The sequence below is a fragment of the Corapipo altera genome, unplaced genomic scaffold (genome assembly GCF_003945725.1).
Source record: "Corapipo altera isolate COAL_440 unplaced genomic scaffold, ASM394572v1 57, whole genome shotgun sequence".
Lineage (NCBI taxonomy): Eukaryota > Metazoa > Chordata > Aves > Passeriformes > Pipridae > Corapipo > Corapipo altera.
Genome location: NW_020884905.1, coordinates 6,829,802 through 6,848,338, shown reverse-complemented (window position 1 = coordinate 6,848,338; position 18,537 = coordinate 6,829,802). Strand labels below are relative to the sequence as shown.

The following is an 18,537-nucleotide window of genomic DNA, read 5'->3' as shown; positions in this document are numbered from 1 at the left end:
GTGCAGGGCTGAGGGTTGGACTCGATGGTCCTCATTGGTCCCTTCCAACTCAGGATATTCTGTGACTCTGTGAGTTAACTGACAGTTCTGTTATTATATAAACTATTATATATAGTTTAATATTGATTTATAGCAGAGTTACTTGCAGAACTTTTTGTCCAGGTGGCCAAGAAGGCCAGTGACACCTGGTTTGTATCAAAAATAGTGTGGCCACAGCCCCAGAGCAGTGATGTCCCCCTGCACTGGGCACTGCTGAGGTACTTCCAGTCCTGGGGTCAGTTCTGGGCCCCTCAGACAAGAGACACATTGAGGGACTGGGGCATGTCCAGAGAAGGGAATGGAGCTGGGGAAGGGTCTGGAGCAGCAGAAGCAGCTGAGGGAGCTGGGGGGGCTCAGCCTGGGAAGGAGGCTCAGGGCGGACCTGGAGCAGGTGTGGTCATGGGGCCTGATCCCCTTCCTGAACTGTGTCCATTATCCTGGAGAATGGTGGATCTTCTACTTGGGCCTATTAAGCACAGTCAGTGAACTGTGGGTAATTATGTTTAACATTTGACTTTTGAAATAATGTTGGAACAGACAAGAGAGAGATTATTATAGTGAGATTTAATTGACAGAAAGCTTATAAATACTTCCCTCTTTATCTCTGTGTCCGAACGGAGCCCATCCTGCCCATGCATGCAGCACGGCACCTGGAATATGGAAACCTTCCATCCCAGAGTTATGCTTCCTCAGGAAACACACAAACTATCCCAGAGTCACAGGATCATTTCAGTGGGAATGAAGTATTCACTGGAGCCTCCAGTCCAGCCCCTGCTCGAAGTCAACGGAGGGCGAGAGAAACATGTGCTCAGTGTTTGTGGGATCCTCATGTGTTCATTATTTATTTTAGCTTTTCATTTCCATCCACCCCTTTGTTCCCCCAAAATGAAGCCACTATAGAGCTTTTTCCTGTGTTTGTCCCTGTTGCAGGCCAATGGACACAGCTTTGTACATATGGAACACGAGAAGGCTGTGCTTCTACTGAAGAGTTTCCAGAACACAGTAGACCTTGTTATTCAACGTGAGCTTACTGTCTAAATATTTTTTTATAAATAGTAAATATGTCTAGCCAGATCTAATGTTCAAACAGATTTATACATAGGAAACCAATTTTTTGCCAATTGCTGGACCAATGGCAAACAGTAGTGCCAAATGTATAATACTCTATGTTAGTACCAATCATCGGGAAAAATATATTAACTATATAAATATATTGTTCATGTGGCTCCGTATTAGTTTTACTTGTCAGCCTCTGGCTGTGCATTGGTGCGTTTTTTTAATCAAGTTACTTCTTAAAGTCGATTTCATATAATTTCAGAACACAAAAGCACATACAAATCCTTTAGGAATTCTGCTGTCCATCAGAAACACTGCCTCAGAGTTGTATATGCCTTTATAAAGATGAACTATATTAACCTGTACTTCCCATGAAATATTTCTATCATGTCACATACAAAAGTATAGAGAAAAAAATATTTTCATAAACACCTCAAAGAAAGTATATATTAAATTAAATTTAATAATGTTCATTTATTTTCAATGCAAAGATATTCTATGCCTTATGAAAATACCTGTACATATGCCGTGTGTATAGTTGGCTCCGTAGGGATCAGGAACAATTCATATACAGGGTGAGAGACTTCTGAAATTGAACTCTGGGACCTCGGTACAAAAACCCACATGGAAATGGGTGAACTTCCTTTGGAATGGGTTAAAACTTCCTTTAGGATGTGTTAACTTCCTTTGGAATGGGCCAGGTCGGATGGACCTTGGAGTGACCTGGTCTAGTGGAAGGTGTCTCTGCCCATGGCAGGGGATGGAATGGGATGAGCTCTAAGGTCCCTTCCAAGCCAAACCATTCTATGATTCTATGATTCTGACTTCCTTTGGAATGGGTTAACTCCCTCTGGAATGGGTTAATCCCTTTGGTTTGGCACTTCCCATGGATTCCATGTGCACACACTACAGGAGAACCCCGAGGACAGGCAGGTTTGGCGCACAGATGGAGGAAGGTTGTGATGGTGGCAGTAAAACTTCTTTTGTTGCTGCTAATTTTATTATTTCACTTTTTTAATTTCCAATTCGAGGCCCTTTACTCACATCCCCCATTCCCATGGACATTGTTGTGTATCTTCACTGGCTCCAGGCTGGGCCGGGCCCTGCTTGGGATATTCCCATCGGAGAGGCTTTATGTGATCCTTGATTTGATCAGGAGTCCTTTACAGGGAATGGGAGTAGGTTTGAGAGCTGACACATCCCAGGGAACAGCAGGTGACACTGAGTGACACCAAGCCAGCCTGGGAGGAGCATTCCCAGCTCAGGGCACAGTGTGACAACCTCTCAGGTCCAAGTCCTGGTGCTGCTCCCAACAAAGAGAGTCCTGACAGCTGCTGGTGGTTCAGGGCTCCAGCACGGTTACACCTGATAGCAAGATGAAAAAACACAGGGAAACCTCCCTTCAGGTATTTTCAGGGGATCCCATTTCCCTGAGAAAGGGCTGAGGGAGAGCTGGCACCGGGCTTGTCTGTGGCTGGACTCATTCCCACCCAAAAATCCCACATCCAAGGGTGCAGCCACAGCCCACAGACACAGCCAGGAATATTCCACTTTGCTGCCTCCAAGAGCCACTAGGAATTCCTAAACCTTCCCTCCCTGGCTGTGGGACCTTTTGGAGCTTTGCTGGGAGAGGAGGGACAGAGCTGAGCCCTGGAGAGCTGAGGGGTCCCCCTACACAGGGAGTCCTGCACAGGGCGATGATGGGGGAGGGAAAAAAGAAAGCAAAAAAGCTGCTTTCAAAATGCTTTTTTAAAATTTTTTGAGGAAAAAGCCCAGCCCAGACCCCAGGAAGCCTCCAAGACCCCCCTTTTCCCAGTGCCAGCTCACAGTTCGTATCCAGGTGATGACAAACTATGGGAGTTATCAGCCAGGTGTTCCAACAGCAACAATTTAACATCTTCAGATCTTGCTTTTCGAGATGTTTTATAGCACATCCACATCTGCATCTGTGTTTGGTGGCAGTGCCGGCCCCTGGGAGGGAACAGGAGATGCCAACTGGGGTGGCTGTGCCCAGCCAGTGGCTCTGAGCAGGGACCAAGCAGGACAATAGTGGGGGTGAATGGGGCAGCTGAGAGCAGAGACAAGGAAATCCAAGGAAAATCCAAGGAAAAAAGGAGTATGGAATGTCCAGGATGTTGGTTTGCTGCTGTTAGTGAGCACTTGGAGTGCCTGAAGGGACTCCAAGAGAGCTGGAGAGGGACTTGTCTGGACAAGAGCCTGGAGGGGCAGGACGAGGGGGAATCACTTCCCACTGCCAGAGGGCAGAGTTAGTTGGGATGTTGGGGAGAAATCCCTGTCTCTGAGGGTGGTGAGGCCCTGGCACAGGTTGCCCAGAGAAGCTGTGGCTGCCCCATCCCTGGGAGTGTCCAAGGCCAGGTTGGATGGGGCTTGGAGCAACCTGGTCTAGTGGAAGATGTCCCTGCCCATGGCAGGGAGTAGGACTGGATGAGCTTTAAGGTCTCTTCCAACCCACACCAATCTGGGATTCTGTGAAACCTCTCTGCTGTAATATAGCATTAATTACCTTATGCAATCAAAAGTGCTTATTTATAGATGTGTATATATCTGATAAGGAGATTTGCAACAGGAAATGCAAACCCTGTATTAAATTACACACATTTGGATCAGCTGAGACAGGCCACGGTGTCAGACCCAGGTCTGTACAGGGTCAGTGGGGATCAGGGTGGTTATTCCTGGGAATTGTCTGTGGCAGGAGAAGGGCCAGAGCCAGGGCTGTGCTGCCCAGTCCAGCTCAGGACACGGGGGGGGTGGTCCATGTCCCTCCAACCAGGCAGACCCTGTCCAACAGGATCAGGGTTGGACATGGGTCACACACAGGCACAGGAGGTGACAGGGCTGTGGAGTCAGCACCCACCTTGGCAGGATTTGGCCATAAACACGCAAGAACTTCCACCTCAACACGAGGTAGAACTTCTTTCCATGGAAGGTGGCAGAGCCTGGAATAGCTGCCCAGGGAGGGCATCCCAAATCCACCTGGACGCATTCCTCTGTCACCTGCTCCAGGTGACCCTGCCTGGGCAGGGGGTTGGACTGGGTGATCTCCAAGAGGTCCCTCCCAAACCCAGCTATTCTGTGATCCTGTGAACTGGTGGGATTTCACAGTTAGAAATCCCACACTGGGGAAGGTGGGAATTCTCTCTGCAGTCCGAGCTCCCTGCCCATGGCTGGCATGGCCCCTCCCTTCTCTCCCTTCCAGACTCCACAATTCCCTTTTGAAGCGCACAAAGCCGTCTGGCCTCATCCCCTCATTCCCAGGCACTCAGGCCCTGGGTCATTCCCTGTGGCCGTGCTGATACAACTTTCCGGGCAGTAGTTTGATGGGATACGGATCCACTGGGGGTTTGGGTGCTCGGGAACAAGGCTATTGGCACTGTGGGCCGCTCCAGGAGCCTGCAGGGCCACCGCCAACCCAATCCCAAAAGGCACCGTTTTCAAATCATGGAACTGAAATTAAAGAAAAAACAAACAGAAAAACATTTTGCCAATCCCCTTCCTGGATGATTCCAGCCGATTTTGTGGAAGTGACTGAATGACACCATTGCATTGTGTGAGGACCCCCAGCCCTGGCACTCAGGGCCTTTGTCTCTGGGCTGCCTCGGTGGCTCATGTCCTTCCCTTGTGTCCCCCCCCTCGTGTCCCCTCCCCGGGCAGGGCACTCGCTCATCACTTCGGTTTTCTACCTGTGAGTACTGTATCCGGTTCAGAACCAACAGCTTCCTTTATTAAAGATTTTACCATTTTATAAAAGACATGTTTAATTATGATGGAGATGGCTGTATTGTAATTAATATTTTGAGATAATTGTGATTTTGAGCTTAAATTATATACAGAAATGGTCATTTTTGTATGTGTTCAAAGATTGCTATATTCCAGATGACTGTACTTTTCAGTTGAATTCCAGTATTCCTGTAAATAAAGCTGAATGAGGAAATATTTACTACTTTATTAACATAGATTGTGAATGTACTTCATGTTTTTTGCAGTATAAAGACTTACTGAACTTGAAAGCTGCTTCATTTTATGTGCAAAAAGGTACTTCAAAAATTCTATTTTAAATCTATTGATTGAGTGCAATCAACTCTCGTCCCTTGGCACATGCAGGTTTGTCCCCTCCCCGTGCCCTGTGGGGCCCCGGCCCGTGCGTGTGGTGTTGATGCATTTTGCAGATGCTTCTGTCCATAGGGAGCCCAGGGACTGAACCGCCGCTGTGCAGTATTAGCAGAGCCATTTTCGGCTTTGGTGTACCCAAATTTTTCAGTATTTAAAAAAAAAAAAGTGTTTTGAATAACATTAAAAAGTCTCTTTATTGTATAAATAATAAAAACGTCACCTTATTGTAATTCTTTTGGGTCATTTCTTCGCTGTCGGGAAGGATGGAAGGTTTGGGAGGGAGAGGAAGGAGTCGTCATTCCCTACATCCCACTGGAAGTGGGCCTAGAAAATTGGGCAGCTCTCCTTGCTACTGTGGGACATCAGATAAGGAATGGGAGTGATGCAGCTGGTGAAGAAAACTCAGTGTTTACTGCTTTTTGGGGACAAATGGTGTACGAAAGGATAAATGTATGGAAATGAGAGGGCTGGGGTTGAGAGCAACAGCAGCTCCGTCATCCAGGGAACTGGATCCACCATCCATCACCCAGAGCTGGAGCATGTCCAGGGAAGGGAACACAGCTGGGGAAGGGTCTGGAGCACCACGAGTGGCTGAGGGATCTGGAGGGGCTCAGCCTGAACAAAAGGAGGCTCAGGGGGGACCTTCTGGCTCTCTGCAACTCCCTGACAGGAGGGTGGAGCCAGGTGGAGCAGTCAGGCTCTGCTCCCACAGAACAAGACAGGACAAGAGGAAACGACCTCAAGCTGTGCCAGGGGAGAGTCAGGTTGGACCTCAGGAGGAATTTCTTCCTGGAAAGGGTGGTCAGGCATTGGAAGGGGCTGCCCAGGGAGGTGGTGGAGTCCCCATCTCTAGAGGTGTCCAAGGAACGACTGGACGTGGCACTCGGTGCTCTGGGCTGGGTGACAAGGTGGGGATCAGGCACAGGTTGCACTCAATGGGCTGAGAGGGCTTTCCCAACCTCAGTGATTCTGGGATTCTGTGGTTCTGTTTATTAATACCCACACTGCAGCACCGTTATCATTAAGGGCATCACTTTCAGGACATGGAAGCCTGTTTAAACAAGAAAAGTATCTGTGTTACTGTCTAGAAAACTTAATTACAGCACATGCTTAAAGAACCCAAGCCAGACATCCAAGGGACACATTTATTATCTCAGTGCAGCTGCCAACACCGGCCACTTTCTTGCCCTCAGGTGAGCCATGCACAAAGCTGGGGGTACTTCTCAGCCTTGGTCACCCCCTCACAGCTCCAGTATTTACCATACACAGACCAGGAATAAGTTTTTGGGGAGCAGTGAAAAGAGACCAAAAAAAAGGATACAAAAATCCAAAGTATTCCCTTTCGCCCAAAGGCTTTGATTTGACAACTCTCTTCAAAGCTCAGCTGGCCTGCAGAGAGCACCATGGCTCCTTTATCACAAGCAGTGTAAACAGAGTGTGGGATGCTGAGATCCCCCTTGGAACATGCATCCAGGGAATGTTTTACAGGTCAGTTCTTTCTTAACATACAAACAGCCTCATGGATGCTCTGGCCTGGGCAGGAGCAGGAGGAGGGAGGCAGTGGAGCCCCTTGTCCTGTGATCCCTGCTAGCCCAGGGCAGGAGCTGGCTCAGGTGGGAATGCGGCTCCGCAGGTATTCCAGCACTGCAGCTGTGCCCTTGGCCAGGATTGCAGCCCGGGGGGTGCGGAATGGGTTCCCTTCCAACAGCAGGGTCCTGGAAAACAGGGATCTTGCACTTAGATAAAGACTTCTTGTAGGCACACACTCATCCACTGCATACAGACTGCTGAATCTTTTGGAATCCCTAAATAATCCCTCTTCTGTTCTACTAAAAGTTTTAATTCCTGCTTCCCTGCTTCACACCAACTTGGCTTTAGAGACGTGAATTTTAATTTATGCTAATAAATCAGTGGGGGTGTATGACTGCAGCACATACCCCACTACTGCAGCAAGCCTCTGCCAGCAGGAGTGAGAAAAGAACTTCTGGAATACAGAAACAGAATTCCAGGATGGTTCAGGCTGGAAGGGACCACAGTGGGTTCACCTGGTCCAATCTCCCTGCTAAGCCTGGCCTGTCCATGCTGTACCACAGTGTGACTGGACAGGCAACATAACCAAGGCTCTGCCAGGAGCTTCATACAAAACAACACACCCTTGACACAGGTTTGAAATGAAGAAACAACTCCTCCAATTCTCTACAATAGAGAGAAATTATGGAAGAAACTGCCTTGGTTTGCAGATAGTCAGAGAGACCCTTTTGGGGCACTGAGACTCCACAAACAATATCCTGCCAAGGAGCACTTTTTCCTCTGACAAAACACTCCCTGAAGAACTCAGAATATAATTGTATAAACAGGTCCCCAGTGAAACCACACACCTCAGGTTTTCACAGTTCCCCAGTTCTGGGGGCACGTGGAGGAGGTCGTTGTTCTGCAGGTCCAGCGTTCCCAGCCTGTCCATCCCCTTCAGCTGCACCGGGTCGATGGACCCCACCTGGTTGTTGCTGAGCAGGATGGTCTCCAGGGCTGGGAGGTGATACAGGACACTGGGAAACACCTTAAATCTTCAGGAAAAGAAAGGCAAAGCAGGGAAAGTCAGAAACAGGGCAACACAAACACAAGGCTTTCATGAGTTTCAAGCCCACAACTTGTCAGCCAAGTGTCTCCTTGTTTTTACATCACAGGAAAATCATATCAAATTCAGCCCAGTTCTTTTGATTATTATTTTATTAAAATAATCTAGAGTGTTGCTCACCTGTTAAAAGCAAGATTGATTATCTGCAGTCTTGTCAGTGCTTCCATTTCCTTGGGTAAAGATGTCAGAATGTTGTTTCTGTGTATCAAAGGAAGACAAACAATAATCATTCACTCGCTCAAGGTTTTAGTTGAGAATCCCCAGGACACAACATATTGATCACATCCACACTGTCTGTGGCCAACTCACTGCCTCAGAAATGGGGCAAGACCAGGTACAGCCCAGGTACAGCTGCTGGCTAATGCCAGCCAGGTTGGATTCACATTTCTGCCAGGAGGAGACTCAAAGCCTGTCCTCTAAAGATTCCCAAGTATTCCCAGGCACCCAACAACTCCATAAACCTGTCTGGAAATTCAGCTCCTTGGGTTGCAGAGGAAAGCTTAGGAAACTGCCCAGATCCTGAAGCCAAAGTAAATCAGTCAATCACTACACCTCTCCAAAATCTACAGTTTGAGCTAATCCAGATGCTGAATAATGCAAAGAGCATTTCTTAGGAGTCAGGGGAGGTAAGATGACATAAGTAACATCTCTTGCCATGCACTGCTTCTGTTTCCAGCAGTGTGACAAGATCTGAACCTTCACTGTCCTAATTCCCAGGATTTTTTGGTGTGTGTTTCTTTTGGAGGGCGATGGACATGTTTTCAAATAGCACCATCTCTCTCCTCACAGCAAGTCTCAGAGCTGGTCCACTTGTTTTTTTGGGTTTTCTTTAACCAAGGCCCAAATTTAGGCTATTTCAGCTCTACCACGGAGGCATTTTGGGAATGAAAACTGATCCCAGTGCTGCAATCCCACTGGAACAGATGGCTGGTTTAGGGAGGCAGGAAAATAAGTTCCCAGGGAAGGAACTCACACACGTCACCAACCTGAGATCCAAATGTGTCAATTTGTGGAGCCTGCACAGCTCCAGGGAAATAGAGGAGATTTTGTTGAAGCCAAGGTTGACATCACAAACAGAGTCTTTCAGCTCCACAATCCTGAAACCCAAAAAGGAGATACTGTAATTATGGAAGCTCATGCTTGCATTCTAAGTTATTTAAAAACTGCTTTCTTCTACAAATCAAGGACACATTTTGTTTCCTGACAATTCTGAAATAATTTTGTGAAGATAATGAGATGTCACCTGTGAGAGCTGCTGCTCCTCAAACCTTACACTTAATGAAGGCAAAGCTCACTGACCTACAGTGATTAGGAGATCACGTTTTCTCTCTCTGATTAGGAGAGTAAATTTTACTACAAAAGCCTCCTCAGTAAATGCAGTCAAGAGCTACTTCAGAGACCAGAGCACAGGTGACCTTCACTGCCATCTCCTGACCTGGAGATGTTTTAACACTGACTCTTATCCACCTTCTTCTGCAGCCAAACAAACTGAAAGAAATTCCTATTTTTTCCCATCTTTTGTTTCTGCTCCATTGTTACAAATTCCAGGAACATTTGCTGCTGCTTGTAGAAGGTTGTTACATTGAGATGCTTTGGTGTAAATTATTTAACAGCTCGAGAAGTTCATTGTAGAACCCCCCAAATAGAATCTCTGGTTTAGCCCTAAAACCAAAACGCAATTAAATGAGAAAACACTTCTCTCTCCTGCCTGGATGGGCATGGAATTCTGAGGCAGCTGCATACCCACTCACACCTATCCCAGGGAATGCAATAGCCTCTGATACAGTGACAAAGCACAGGAAGAACAAACACTGGCTCACAAAATCCAGTCTCTAGAGATTGTACTGAAAATGGACTTTTTTCTCCCCTGAGATTGCACCTCTTCAAGTTCTATGTGCTAAAGGTGAAACATTAAGCACACTTGGGTCTGAGAATGGGCATAGATCAATTCCACAATGTGGCAGTGTCCTTAAAAATCAGTGTTGGTTGTTTTCTTGGGCTCCCAGAGATCCAGCAAATCTTCCTCCTAACACAAAACATTCCTCCAAACGCAAAAAGACTAATTATTGCCATCAGTGCCAGAGATTTTCCATGACTCTGGATGACAGAAGTGACCCCAGGCCCCACCTGCACACTCCTGTACAAGACACACAAATGTCTCACTGTATTTCTTTGTACTTTGATTTGTGTGCACACACACAGCAACAAAGTGCAAACTGCTTCAGGAAAGACACAAGATGCTAACAACAAAGGCAAAAAAGCAAGTCATAGATGAGGAATGACTTTCACACAATACCTTGGGGGCACCTCTTTCAGCTGGTTCTTGCTGAAGTTGACAGTGGCCACAGGGTTGGTGCCCACAGCATCGAACATCTCCTCGGGGATCTCTGCTGCCTGCTTCTCACTGAAGGGAGAAACAGGAGCCAAGTGACACCAGTTCATCATTTCTGGTGATTAACAAGGCATTTTTTACCTTCTTTTAGAGAGGATGGCCAGTAGAACAGACAGGTAAATAGCTACAATTTGAAATGCATGGGCCTGTTGATCAGAAAGCTCCAACCACTGCCCTGTCAGCAAGTATTAGAGAATCCTGGAATCCTGGAATAGTCTGGGTTGGAAAGGATCTTAAAGCTCATCTATTCCATCCCTTGCCCTGGGCAGGGACACCTTCCACTATCCCAGGTTGCTCCAAGCCCCATCCAACCTGGCCTTGGACACTCCCAGGGATGGGGTAGCCACAGCTTCTCTGTGCCAGTGCCAGGGCCTCCTCACCCTCACCCTCACAGCCAAGAATTCCTTCCCAATATCCCATCTATCCCTGCCCTCTGGCAGTGGGAAGCCATTCTCCCTTGTCCTGTCTCTCCAGGCCCTTGTCCAAAGTCCCTCTCCAGCTCTCTTGAAGCCCCTTTAGGCACTGGAAGGGGCTCTAAGGTCTCCCTGGAGCCTCCTCTTCTCCAGGATGAACCTTCCAGTTCTCCCAGCCTGTCCCACCTTCTCATCCACCAACACCCCCAAGTCCTTCATGGTTTTCTTTCCCATTCCCAGCTTAACAAGGTACAGTTAAAAAATATTGAGGAGACACTCACCTACTACAAGATGTTCTGAGACTTACTAAAAATTGTAAAGACCTTAAAAGGTACCAAAAGCATCTGAAGGTTTTCAGCACTTCAGTGAGTTACTGTGAAATATTTGATATTACAAATGAGTAAGTAAACCCCTGCAATCCAAATCTGAGCACAGGAATTAAAGGGGAAAATGCCCAAATACAGCATGATTTGTGAACAGCTTGGTATGTAATAAAGGGAGGGGGAAAAAACCACAACCAAAAAATAGGGGAGTGTTCTTGCAGCTTTAGGAACAGGTAATATTTCCAAACACACACCTGTACTCCAATAATTTCAGTGAGGTTATGGCATGCATGTTCACCCTTGCCTGGCTGGGAAGGGTCATGGCTGTCACAGGAGGCTCTTCACTGGGGCCAGGTCCATCATCTACAGACAACAGAGGGGTCCAGTCACACTTCTGAGGGATCCAGGAGTCAGGGGTGTGTCCCAGGCACCTCCATCACCTCTTTTACTCCTGGCTCAACTGAAGATCATCTAATTCGGATTATTCCAATAATTTTCTAAGGAACTTTTTTTGGCGTCCTGGGTTTCTGCTTTATTTGTTTTGGGGTTTTTTTAGGGGGGTGGGAGGGAGAGGGGCTAACTTGGATTTTGAGAAAGTAGGTGAGATGTGCTGGTGGCTGCTGCTCTGTGAGGCTCTGTCTCTGTGGGGAAAGGAGCTGGAAACAGGGAGAAACTGGGAATTTGGACTGGAAGTTATGATCTAGAGCACCTACATCCACACCAGCAAACCTGACCACAATTTATCAGTGAAAACAATATTTATAAACTTCAGCACACCCGTCTTTGTGAAGCTCCTTCTGATCACTCCCCACAATCCACTTGAAAAAAGCTCCTGGACATCTGAGATGGGGATTCCCACCCACCTGAGTAGGATGAAACTTAGCTAGGAGTCCAAACATACCATAAATCCAACTTCCACTCCAAGAAATTCAACAAAACTCTCTGAAAGTTCAGCAGCATTCATGAATTAAAGTCTATCAACAATTGTGCCCAACCACAACTAGTTATTCTCTGGTTAAAGAAGGGCAAAAGGGTAAGAAATAAGCTAAAAAAAGAGGCTTTTCCCAATTTAAACCCCAACAGAAACAGGACCACCACTGGTTTAGCTCCATAAGAGGCAGAGTAAAACTGCAAGTACTGTTGTACATGCAAGACATGAGCTAATTGTGTTATCACAATTATATTATCTGTTAGACTGAGCTTTTACTCCAGCATTCCATTAATTTTTGTGGAGTTAAAATGTCAGATTTGCATGGAAGCTGACATTTGGAAGGAATTTTTTCTGCTGCAGAAGCCTAATTAATGCTGCCATCCTCTGGCAGGTGGGGACAGCCACTGAAGAAGGAACAGTCACACAGCACTGGTAAGAAAAGCTGATGCATCTATAATCAAGGTCCCTTTTAAGTACAAAGATGACACATATTGAGATTATTTTTAAAATTATAATCCTCAATAAGGGCATGTTTGTTATTCAGTATTATCTAATAGAATAAGGAAAAGAAACAGAAATATCAGAGCAAATGTTGAATAAAGAAATCTCTATTATTTCAGGATAACTGGAGGGGCCTGGATTTAAAAAACCACTCTCCCTAGGTTCTGATTTATTTTGATTTCTTAGAATCTCTCTAAATGCAATAAATGGAATAAAGCAACATACCTTGGATTTTGCTTCTCAGATATTTCAGAAGTTCCTGGGTGCCTTTCTTTAAAAAAGAAACAAAAAAAAAGTCACTAAGCAGGGTTTATGCAGCTGGTGAAACAATGCAGAGGGACAATTCCAGTCACACAGGCGGAGCTCAAGCACTGCTGACTAAAAATTCTACCTAAAATCCCACAGGAAAACCCTCCTCACAGCATCTTAGGAACTTGCTTATTTATAACTTTATCAATTCCAGCTGAAAATTTCTGATCTGAACCTTGGGCTCCACATTTTTAGCTTTTCATGTTTCTCCTGCTGCCCACACTGTGGGGATGCAGCAAATGTTCACCTGCAACATAACCAAACTCCAGTGCTTACTTCCAGCAAGTCTCTCCGGATGGTTCTCAAAGGATTTCCCTCCAGTGCCAGGAATTTCAGCTGAGGAAGGTTCCCCAATGTATAAGGCAACCTGCAGATGGAAACAACTCATTCCAAAGCAGCTCCAAACCAACTGCTAAAGAATCTGCAATGGCTTGTCAGATGGGATGCTGAAGCTCAGGTTCAAAGAAGAAGATGCAGAATGATTGAGGCTGGAAAAGCCCTCCCAGACTATCGAGTCCAGCCTGTGCTCAATCCCCAGCCCAGAGCACTGAGTGCCACATCCAGTTGTTCCCTGGACACCTCCAGGTACGAGGACTCCACCACCTCCCTGGGTAGCCCCTTCCAGTGCCTGACCATCCTTTCCAGGAAGAAATTCCTCCTGAGGTCCAACCTGACCCTCCCCTGGCACAGCTTGAGGTCGTTTCCCCTTTTCCTGTCTTGTTCTGTGGGAGCAGAGCCCAACCCCCACCTGGCTCCAGCCTCCTGTCAGGGAGTTGCAGAGCCAGAGGGTCCCCCCTGAGCTTCCTTTTCTCCAGGCTGAGCCCCACTGCAGCCGCTCCTGGTGCTCCAGACCCTTCTTCAGCTCCCTCAGACCCTCCCCAAAGCACTTACAAGTCAAATGTAAGTCACAGGCAGAACACAGAAGTTTTAAGAAAGGCCCAGTTTGATCAGAGCAATCATACAATACAGAGGGTTCCTTCATTTTATGATTAAGTCCTTTCTTAATTGCACCTCCCCCAGTGTGACCCACCAGGAATGAGCTGCCACCAACCATGTTCCCCCCTGAGCCCCAGCCCAGCTTTCTCTATTACCTACTGATGTCATTGTTGGCCAGGTCAAGTCGCTCCAGCTTCTGCAGCAGAGTGATCTCCTCGGGGACTGATTTGATCTTGTTGTCCCTGAGTTCCAGCACAGACAGGGAATTCAGGTGTTTCAGATTCTCTGCATTGAGGACTTCAATCTGATTCTCACCAGCATGTAATTCCTATGGGAACAAACAGCACCTACCAATATGGTACTCTGGTAAAATTGCTTTATAACTCATCTCCTAAATCATGACATCAGCAGAAATGTATGATGATGTGGAAAAAAATAGATCTTGATTCCCTTTCTTCTGCCTACGAAATATCAAAGCCTCTGAAGATCCAGAGACATGGGACTGACTCAGCTTTTTTGAACCCACCACAGAACCCTCAGCTCCGAGTCCCATTTCCCAGCCAGGAATAAACTTGTTCCACTTTTGCCAAGAACTTGTCAACAGCTCCTTTGCTCAAGAAGCTTCTGAAATTCAAAGTTAGAGGAAGCTGAGAGGCAGCTCTCATCTCCCTGTTGGAAATGTTTAATTTATAAAGGAAAAAGTGAATGATTCCTTAGCCCAAAGACCATGTGCTGGATTCACCAAGACACTGAACTTCACACACCAACAGGAATTTTGTTAGAAAATGAGGAAATAGCTTGAAATTTTCACTGCTGACTTCAGAGTTGGTCAGTGGAAATACTACAGTAATAGAGACATTCCCTTGGCCTAATAATTTCTCAATCAGTTGAGTAACAAATTCTGATGTTCTTAAACAGGTGACTGTCAATTTTAAATATATCAGGAATTAATTCTACAAAATACCTGGAATACCTGATTATGCCAAAAGGAAAACCAGTATGTTTTTTCTGTAGTTACAAAGAAAAAATGATAATGAACAATGTTAATTTAACCAAAAAATGTTCCCACAGAGAAAAAATAGGCAACACTAGATCCAGTTTTAAGTCATTCCTCTCCTAAATATTTATTTTGCAAATATGAAAGTTCTGCTACACATTTGTCTTCCAAATGACCTTAAGGTTGAATACTGAGGACAGTAAGAGAAATTGCAAATGGGGGTGTATTAAATAAGAGTTCTAAACACACGACCATTAATTTTTGATCACAGCACTTCACAAAAACTTGTGTTTAAATTAACTGTCATTATTTAAAAGTTTACCACATTGCAGCCATTCCAAGCTCACCTTCAGTAACTTGCAAGAGGGAAACTCTGGCAAGGAACGCAGTTTATTTTTCCTCAGGTAAAGCTGCTCCAGTGATGCCATAGTTGCTAATTTAGAAGGTACAGTTTCCAGGTAGTTTTTGGTACAATCCAGCTGCCTCAAGCCTATGGAAGTAAATGTGCAGTGACAAACAGAAACAGGAGAAAATAAAAATAGCTTTCCACAGAAGCATAATTATCCGGGGTTTTAAAATAAATGCAACAACATTTTGCCAAACAGAATTGAGAACTAATAATTCTGACCTGATTTTCTTGAGAATGCATTAATTTTAGGGATATATTTTAAAACCTGACTAACATGCACTAATATGAACATAAGCACAAAACTGGCTGTTTGGCATTTAATAGTGTGAGGAAAGTGAGTTACTTTTCATGGCACTGAGATCTGCAGGCAGGTCCTTGAGCTGATTACAGGCCAAATTGAGCCGCACCAAGTTAATGAGCAAAGCAAAACTTGTTGGAATGTCTGTGAGATGGTTATTGGACACATCCTGCAGATAGAAAAAAAGTGAGAGACTAAGACAGAGATGTTTAAACTATCCCATGGGTGCTGCTAGTGCAACGTTAATTACTGGCAGAACATTAAAATTAGCTGGCTGACATCTTTAGGATCTCCCTGGCAGAAGTGTGACACAAGAAACAAGTCTCCCATGACTGACAGATCACAAGGGATTTGAGTTTTCCTAAAATTTCAAACCAAGAACAACCAAAAAACCCACTATGTAATAACTGACTTTAGAATGGTCACTGGAATACTCACAAAGTTCTCCCATCAAAGCCAGTGATTCTTAATTAGCTGTAGCAAAACATGGATAAATCTTTCTGCACAAAGAAATATGGTTGAAAAAGCTGATTTACCAATTCCTCCAAGCTGAGGAGCTGCCCCAGACCCTCGGGGAGGTGGCTCAGCTCGTTGTGCTGCAGCAGGAGGCTCCTCAGCCTGGGCAGCTGCAGCAGCTCCTCAGGGAGACTCTGCAGCTTGTTGTGGCTGGTGGGAAAACATGGGACACAAAGGGAAAGAACAATCACTAAGGAGTTTTTAGGAATACGATGCACACAGAACACTCATGTTCCACAGCCTGTACACATCCTGCTGGTCAGGACACGGCCACCTGTAAGGAAAACCTGTCTCAGGCCTCTACAAGGCATTCATTTCCTTGGAAAATTAATTACCTTCACTTATTTGTTCAAGAATAGTTTTAATCCTAATCTGAATTTACAATATTCCATCTGGATGTGAATTGTTCTGTTTATGCAGTTCACACAGTGGCAGCATAACCTCTCCTTGAGCACAAATTTACTAAATTATCCCAGTAAACAGAAGATTTCCAGCATGAATGAGACCTAGACAATTACTTACAATGTGAATTATTCGTGGCAGAAAGTGTTTTATCCTCAAAATTGCCACACTGAATCAAATGAATGTTATTTTGTGAGATTATTCAGAATATCACTGTCTTCACCTTACAAGAGACTCTGACTTTGGGTATCAGTGAAAACAATTCCAACAAACCCAAGATCACCAGTTGTGATCCAAAACTTAGAGTTCTCAATATAATAGTATTCTATAGTTAGTAATCTGGAATTAATTTTCTGAAAGAAAGTTTGATATCCTGCAATCTCTCATTCACACATGAAAGTCAGTGCAATATTTCTCTTTTTTGTCGTGTAACACATCCTTACCTGACATCAAGTTTCTGGAGATTTTCTAGTTGTCCTAAAGCAGAAGGAAGTGATGTCAGTTGATTATCATGCACCTAGAAAATAGTTTTTAGAATACAGTTACTAATTTGTGCCTTGCAGGGTTTTTCCCCAGAAAAAAGCCAACCTGATCCACACAGTACACACAGAACTGCAAAATTGTCCTTAACTGCCATCAATGCCCAGAGACTAGAGATGAAGGAGAGTGCAGGAAAGGGGGTTGCACTCTCAGTAACAGCTCTTCCTAAAGTGTCCATAACAGAACTTCCCAGATCTTTCCACAGAACAGGACCCTGGAGCTGGACTTGATCTGTGTGGGTCCCTTCCAGCCCAGGACATTCATGATTATATGATTACACACTACAAGTGTATGAACAGAGACACTGTCAGAGTGACCTGTAACAACCTTTTCTTTATCCTGAGAATCAAAGAATTACAAAATAATATATAAACAATAAATAAATGTATTTTTTAAAGGCAGTGGGTTTGTGGACACAGAGTGACACCCAGTCAGAGGCAGCTCTGCCAGCACTGTGCTGGTTCAGGAGCTGGTACTGTGCTCACCTGTATTCCAAAAATCATGGAGCCCCAAATTGATTTGGGTTGGAAGGGATCTTAAAGCCCACCCCATTCCACCCCCCACCCTGGGCAGCAGACACCTTCCACTATCCCAGGTTGCTCCAAGCCCCATCCAACCTGGCCTTGGACACTTCCAGGGATGGGGCAGCCACAGTTTCTCTGGGCAACCTGTGCCAGGGCCTCACCACCCTCACAGGGAAGGATTTCTTCCCAATATTTCATCTAACCCTGCCCTCCTTCAGCAGAAGGCCATTCCCCCTTGTCCTATCCCTACATGCCTGTGAAAAGAACACACCAGCACCACTTCTGCAGGGAAATGGAAAACCAAAGTCTAAGACAAGTTTTCCCACCTCCTCCATGGAAGTAACATCTGACCAAGGGCTCCTTGTACTCACATCCAGCACAGTGAGGGCAGGCAGCAGCTGCACATCCTCTGAGAGGCTCTGCAGCTTGTTGGAGGCAAGGATGAGCTTGGTGAGGTCTGTCTGCTCCCACCAGCGATCTGCAGCTCCGAAGGACAGGTTCTGCTGGGCTTCCTCCGGAGTGTCCACATTGATCCGCCACACATGTGGAGGCACTGCCACACAAACATACACGAGTCAGTTGGATTGTTCAGGGAACTATTCTCTAACTCCTCTTATATAGAATCATAGAGTGGTTTGGGTTGGAAAGGGCCTTAATGGTCATTTAGTTCCAACCCTCCTGTCATGGGATACGATATACATATATACATAGACAGACGTATGTGTACACATATGTACACAATTAGATATACAGATAGGTACATGTATATATAAAAATATATAGTTATACAGACGTAGATGTGTGGATATATACACACACACAGATAGATAGACAGTTAGACAGATATGTATATACATATCTATACAGTCAATGGTGTTCTAGACACGTTTCCAGAGTGGACAACAAGCTGATGGAAATGCGCCAGAAATAGACAAAAAATAGTTCCTTGCAGACAGATGGCAGAATACCGGTCGCTGCCGTTCCCCGTGTGCCGCCCCCGCCCTGCCCCTCCCGGCGGTGTTGGGGCTCCCCGGCAGCCCCTCCGGTGGTGCGGGGGTCGGGCGGTGCGGCCCGGCTCACACACCGTCGCGGAGACCGCGTCCCGCCAGGTTGAGCTGCCCGCTGCGCCGCGCCGCCCGCAGCAGCCCCTGCGGCACCGGGGGCTCCGGCTGGGCCGCCCGCCCG

At 45.9% G+C, this 18,537-nt stretch overlaps 2 protein-coding genes across 5 annotated transcripts in view; one reads left to right on the top strand and one right to left on the bottom strand.

The window, feature by feature from the left end:
* Positions 1–3,264, top strand: part of LRRC7 (leucine rich repeat containing 7) — a 117,814-nt gene extending 114,550 nt beyond the window's left edge. For all 4 annotated transcript variants that reach the window (XM_027651553.1, XM_027651554.1, XM_027651552.1 and 1 more), the window contains one exon: positions 970–3,264. In XM_027651553.1, coding sequence (XP_027507354.1) covers positions 970–1,077 — 108 coding nt within the window. In that variant the 3' untranslated portion in view covers positions 1,078–3,264. The remainder of the gene's footprint in view (positions 1–969) is intronic.
* A 3,093-nt stretch (positions 3,265–6,357) lies between these two features.
* Positions 6,358–18,536, bottom strand: LRRC40 (leucine rich repeat containing 40; the record flags this gene model as incomplete). Its single annotated transcript, XM_027651434.1, has 15 exons — positions 6,358–6,941; positions 7,605–7,790; positions 7,982–8,059; positions 8,848–8,958; positions 10,158–10,265; positions 11,244–11,352; positions 12,647–12,692; positions 13,007–13,097; positions 13,822–13,994; positions 15,011–15,153; positions 15,416–15,539; positions 15,907–16,036; positions 16,732–16,805; positions 17,724–17,905; positions 18,437–18,536. Coding segments are annotated over 15 exons (1,761 nt in total), but the record flags the coding sequence as incomplete, so codon positions are not given.
* Between the last annotated feature and the right edge of the window lies 1 nt (position 18,537).